At 34.3% G+C, this 6,645-nt stretch overlaps 1 protein-coding gene across 1 annotated transcript in view; it reads left to right on the top strand.

Annotated features, from left to right (window-relative positions):
- LOC110466854 (ankyrin repeat and SAM domain-containing protein 6-like) overlaps positions 1-6,233 on the top strand; it is a 16,148-nt gene extending 9,915 nt beyond the window's left edge. Inside the window, exons 12-16 of the mRNA XM_021523649.1 lie at positions 367-427; positions 800-867; positions 1,192-1,308; positions 2,218-2,309; positions 3,365-6,233. Of these exons, the coding sequence (XP_021379324.1) occupies positions 367-427; positions 800-867; positions 1,192-1,308; positions 2,218-2,309; positions 3,365-3,407 (381 nt within the window). The 3' untranslated portion in view covers positions 3,408-6,233. The remainder of the gene's footprint in view (positions 1-366; positions 428-799; positions 868-1,191; positions 1,309-2,217; positions 2,310-3,364) is intronic.
- Positions 6,234-6,645: the final 412 nt, after the last annotated feature.

The following is a 6,645-nucleotide window of genomic DNA, read 5'->3' as shown; positions in this document are numbered from 1 at the left end:
GATCATTCCTACCAACTTTCAGTTCAATCGGCCCAGCAGAACTTGACTTTAAGTTTGAAATGTAAAATGTTAACGGACGACGGACGACGGACGACGACGGACGAAAACGGATAGCAATAGGTCACTTGAGCTAAAGCTCAGGTGACCTAAAAAAATCAAAGTACAGAACATTTATCCACAATAGAAACCTGCTGTAATTTCTGACTATTTGAGCAGAAAATGTTTAATTAATCAGATTTAGTGTATGTCAGAAGTGTAGACAGGATGAACGATTTCTGCTTTTGAAACGTCACATTGTGAGAAACAGTTAAAAACTGATTTTTCATCATATCATGTTATAATAGATTAATTATTTCTTCCTTGCAGTTTCAAGAAGATCCTGGACATATACTCAGCTCTCTGCATGAGAATGAAAGCAACACTAATGGTGAGTGCCACAGTTTTGTTGTCTATTTTATTATATTGACATTTCTTCTGCACTCTCCCATTTCAATGCAAAGAGAATGCAGTACACGTTTGATAACACCACTTGGTCAAGCTTCCATTATTGTGATGTCACCAGTCTGACTGACTTTGCTGTATCAATCAACTCATAAGATTTGGTCAAAAACCATAGCAGTAGTTGTGGTCATACAATTATGTAAACAGAAACTTACAAACAGAGAGCATGATGTTAAATGTAATATGCTGATTTTTTGCAGACATTACAACTTTGTAATTGGAATATTTATAAATAGTTAACAACATGACAGTCATCAAAAAAAGTTTTGTATGATTGATTGATTTGTTTCTACTGCAGATGAACTTTCGGGTATTTTGAAGAAATTATCACTGGAGAAATACCAACCCATTTTTGAAGAACAAGAGGTATGTTCTATAGTCAAGAAATTAATTCTATTAATTTTGCTTTCAATATACATAGCAGTATTGACTTGATTACAGCCCTAGCTTTTGGTTGCTTTTTTTTTCGGAGAATTGATGTTCTAGGTTTTTATTAAATAAGATCTTGTTATAACAATAAGAATGTGGTCAATGGATTGTTTCTATACTGTGTAACCTGCCTGAGTGACCACCTGTCTAGAGCGACCACAGGTCCATGACTAATTTTAATTGTTGTTTTGATCTTTATGCCTGCTGATGTGACATTGATTACTACATATTGATGCAAACTTTAACCCAATTCTGTTAAAGGTGGACATGGAGGCATTCCTGACCCTCAATGATACTGATCTTAATGAGCTTGGCATCTCCCACACACAGTCACGCCAACAGATCCTGAAAACTATCTCTGAACTCAAGACAGGAAAGGTATGAATAGTGTGTGGCCTGGAGACCACTCCTCCACCAATGTACATAAGCAGGTAGTCCTTCACATATTACAATCACTGTAAGGAACCGGGGATAATGATACTTTCTTTTTCTGTGATAATTATTACTGCTTTTAATTGATATATGTGATTATCTCCCTTTACTTGTAATATAATATGTTATTGTTATTTTACATATGTTTGTCGCAATAATAGCTCTCAAGAGCTAATGTTCCTTGTTTACCTGTATGCGATGTTAAATAAAGTTACTTGTATCTTGTATCTTAAGCTTGTAACTCAGTCCTTGTTAGTGTTGAAAGTCCCTATATAAGACAGGTCGTCCTTCATCTATATTATGATCACTGTGATAAAGAACTCGGTCCTTGGTTGTGTTGATCACTCTAAGGATGTTACTATACATAATAGGTAGTCTTTCAATATACAATTTATAAAAATATTAATGACATAAACAACATGACTTTCCTAGCTGAAGTTGGGAAAAGAGAAATATTTTCATATCTTAATTGATATAATTGAAAATTTTATTTTCTTGGAATCCTTTAATAACAATTACAGTAAAAATAAACTACAATTATGAATATTTGTTAGAGATAAAAAAAAAGTTGTGAAACCAAATTCAGTGAGAGAGACACCAAATTCAATGAGAGAGACACCAAATTCAGTGAAAGAGACTGTCAGCAGTTTACTTGTATATTTTACTGCAAAAAACACCTTAATGATTTTAATTCGTTTGACCCACTCGAGTCCTCGTCATGGAAGAAATGTCCATACATAACGTAGATTCCCCACCCTCCAGTGTCGAATGCAATGAACAACAGGATAAAATGTTGTCTCATTTTTTGTCTAGTTTTTAAGTCAAAATTCAACTGTTGATGTTTTTGGTGACCAGGGTAAGGAGCGCCAGCAGTTTGTTGACACGATGACCACCTTCCAGACGACACTTAGAGTCAGACCAGCCGACCCGTCGAGTAGAATCAATGGGTATGACCTCAAACTCATCAATTTAGTCATTTCCAATGACATAACAATCAATAGCCAATTTATATATTCACTAAAACTTATTGATCTGCAGTCTGATAATCTAGAAAAGTATTTTCCTAATTGTTTACATTTAGAGATTTCATCTTGTTTAGTCCGGAACTGAATGATATTTGAGTTACAATTCTGTTTTACTAGTCTGAAAAACTTTTTATTGAATATTTTTTTCAACTGAATTGATTTTGCTATACCTAATTATAATTTTTTCATATTATTCCCGATAAATGATTGGCCAGAAGTGAATCACGTGTCCACCGATAAAAACCGATATTGACTTGGAGCGTGTGATTTTTGTTGAAGGACTGGGTGTTTCTAAAAATAGAATAATGATGTGTCTCCAAACGAACTTATCGTCCCGCTTCTGTAGCTTTTTGCTGTGTTTACTCAGATTGCTAACATTACTGTTTTGAAAATAATTAAACAATTGTAGCCTTTGACTTCAGTCAATACCTGGATTCATCGACCCGAGAAAAGATATATTGACCTCTGACTGCATCCTCTGTCAATATATCTTTTCTCGGGTCGATAAATCCAGGTATCGACCTCAGCCAAAGGCTATAATTGAATAATATTAAAATGTGAAAAAATGTAACATCATAATAGAGAGAATCCTTTATGATATTTGTGTAATTACAACTGACATAAGGAAGGTCCTATGGTTGACAAACAAAACATATTTTTCTTCAAGATTACAAACTGGCAAGGTTTCTTAACTAGGAATTCAGAAACAGTAAAAATTTTATTTATTATATTAAGCATCTGTCTTGTTTGAAACTAATCAAAACATAGTCTTGGTGCAAAAATAAATCTTCCTATGAATTGTTGTGAGACACACACACAAAATAGTAATATCCATATTTCTGAAAATCAGTATTAAAACTGATATTTACAGATTCTAGCAAGACTTGAATTTAAGATTGATTCAATTACATTTAATTTCTTCACTTGTTTGAGGTTATTTACAAGCTGATGACATCATGTTTTTGGTGCATTTGCAGGTGGTCACACCCGTCATCATCTGGAGACACAGACCATTCTTGAGGGACAACCATTGCATTGTCCTGGCCTTCTTTGGATAAGGACCTGACTGGAACCACACCTACTCGAGACATTGCCGTTACAGTCCTTTGATAATACAGATGTGCTAAATCATCATCATCATGGGACAGGTTCGTCCACACATTCAGAAAAGGGTCATTGGCGAATCCATACCTATTTGATAGGTTGGTTGGTTGACAGGTTTTTCGCCTACATGACTCCACCCATGCGGGTTTCATCTTACTGACTGAAGTTGGTGTTCTGTCGGCGTCTTATTTGAGAGGGCATCCACTGCTATATATACCCATGATGTTTGAGGATGGGACCACACCTAGTGTTGTGTTATAAGCATTCCATGTGCCAAGCTGGACTGATCACATGACTTGTCATGTTCTTCATCGCAGGAGGAATCATGCGACTTTTGATGGATCATGTGACTTGTTGATTGATCATGTGACTGATCATTGTTGATTTTATTTATTGCAGAAATTTATTACTTATAACCGTTATACATCAAGCTGGTTCTAATGCAATGCGGTCCCGTCATCAGGTGGATCTATTCATCAGAAATACTGCAAGGGAGAGGTCACATGACATTACATGACAAACTCCTTCAAGAGTGGAAATGGGGACTATTGCCAAAGACTAAATAGTGTACAAATATGATGTGGTGTGATGCCATCCATATGTTACTCATTCAATAAGTATATCCATTGCGGAACAACATGAATACAATGACATTTGAGATGTACATATGCTGTATATGCCACTTTTGGGAGTGAAGGACTCTTTTATTTTGTTCAACATTGCGAGCCTTCAAGAAAAATACAGAGATTTCCAGAGGATCGTGTAAAAAGTTACAGGCACTGTTGGAAAGCATTTCCAGATGTTACTCTGGAAATGATTTCTGGAGGTTTCAGTGACCATTCTGATTTTGTTGGACTGCTGAAATCATCCTATTCAGCTAATTTTGTTAAAGTATTCTTAAAGAAACACTATTTGTATATTTCAGTGTTGTACAATGATTTTTGGATTAGCGATCAATTTATTTGCATGATACATGTATGTTTTTCATTTCAATATTAAGAATAGCTCTGTTGTAGAATTCAAGAGAGAACTCACCGATGGCTGTGATGCAGAGCCACATATATGTGTTTGACTCTATCAAATGTAAGACTAGTGCTATCCGGCTTTAGTGATATTTTGTAAACAATTTATAATGAAATATATCAAAATGATTTGTTAAACTGTAAATAGCCTTTTGTTTTCACAAATAATGGTAGACAAATAACAGTAGACTAATGGAATGTAAATGATTATTTTGCAAATAATGATAGACAAATTGTTTGTAAATGATGGCTCTACAAATAATGGGGTTGTAAATGATTGTTCTACAAATAATTGTAGCCTGTTGGTTGTAAATATTTATTATACATTAATGTAATGTGTACTGTTGGATGCAGATTACCATTACTCCTTGTTAAATATTGACTATTTAATGTCAGAAGGATGACCTAAACTTTCAGTGAGAAAAGTAAGACAGAGGTGCACAGATGTGGAGTGATAGAAATATTTGTTCTGTATTGGCTGGTTATTTATAAGTACATGCTAGTGGAATGTGCAATCTGCAATGATCCATTCACAAAGTATTATATCTCATCAATATGCATAGATTATGAACTATAAAATGTCATATCTCTGCTCGTATAATGTCTTCGTCTATAAAAGTGGTGTAAAGATTGCATAGATTTATCAAAATATCTATATTTAACCTATAGCTTAAGTTCAATTATCATGTATTATATGTTTATGGTATTTTAGTTTACATTTCCAAGTTGTGTCAAATTTCATGTTTGTGTCATAATGCAATTCTTGACAATGGTTGACCTATTGTACCCTCTAAGTGTTCACAATAGCTGATATATCTGTCATATCTGTATTATACAAGTTTAGATTTGTCCGTCCATTACGTCTCGGCAACCATTACAAGGCAAAGATTTTACATATTCTCCAATCTATGCACAAACGATTATATATATATATTTTATTTTAATTATTACAACTTTATTATGCATTTTATTGGCCCATACATGTTTTATGTCTATCCCTCAAGGTGGTATGCCATAGATAGTGTAGTGTTTATATTTACTTGTGTTCAGCATCAGGGTCTGGAGTGCTACATCCTTCAATCGTATAACTGATCTTATTCAATACTAAACATTAGGAAAGTGAAAATAGGTTTCAAATTCTGTTGTTAATAGTAGGAAAATGAAAGTGGTAATCGTAATTTTGAATACATATCATACCGCAGACATATCTACTGCATTACATTCAGCATGATTTGGCTATCTGTTTTAACATGTAGGAAGAATACATTAATTCTATATTGAATGGTTCTCTTGATTGAGCTCTTTTATCACAAAACTACGAAAATATCATATTCAGCTAAAAAGTATGTTTACAGTATGAGGATATCCGATGCTATTTTCAATTCAGGAATATGAAAACGGTGTAGAAAATCAAGTGTCAGTTACTTCCTTTAACAGAAGGCTGTATGTGCCTCAGAATCGTCCAGGATGGAGATTGGCAAACATGTAAACAAATTCATGTTTTTAGTCTTTTTTACTTTATCTTTTGTGAACATGTTATCCCCAAACAATCAAAATAATCTTTGTTGCCTTCTAATGGTGTCAAAAGATTTTTGTAGTATCACTAAAACGAATAGAAATAATTTGTCTTTCTTTATTAATTTCACTTGAAAGTTACATTTTTAGGTCACCTGAGCTTTAGCTCAAGTGACCTATTGCTATCCGTTTTCATCCGTCGCCGTCGTCCTTTAACATTTTACATTTCAAACTTAAAGTCAAGTTCTGCTGGGCCGATTGAACTGAAAGTTGGTAGGAATGATCGCCTCATGGTCCTGACAAAGTGTTGTTATTTTTCGGGTCGATCAGAAATCCAATATGGCCGCCACAGCTGCCATTTTGAAAAACTATTTCAAACTTAAAGTAAAGTTCTACTTGGCCGATTGAACTGAAACTTTGTAGGAATGATCGAATCATGGTCCTGACAAAGTGTTGTTATTTTTCGGGTCAATCAGAAATACAATTTGGCTGCCATGGCCGCTATTTTGTAAATACCTATTTCAAACTGAAAAACAAATTCTAATAGGCCGATCTCACTGAAAATCGGTCTAGGAATGATCAGCTCATGGTCCTGACAAAGTTAAGTTAACATTATA

The sequence above is a fragment of the Mizuhopecten yessoensis genome, unplaced genomic scaffold (assembly GCF_002113885.1).
Source record: "Mizuhopecten yessoensis strain PY_sf001 unplaced genomic scaffold, ASM211388v2 scaffold11145, whole genome shotgun sequence".
NCBI lineage: Eukaryota > Metazoa > Mollusca > Bivalvia > Pectinida > Pectinidae > Mizuhopecten > Mizuhopecten yessoensis.
The sequence above is the reverse complement of the archived record's forward strand: the minus strand, read 5'-3'. Positions and strand labels throughout refer to the sequence as shown.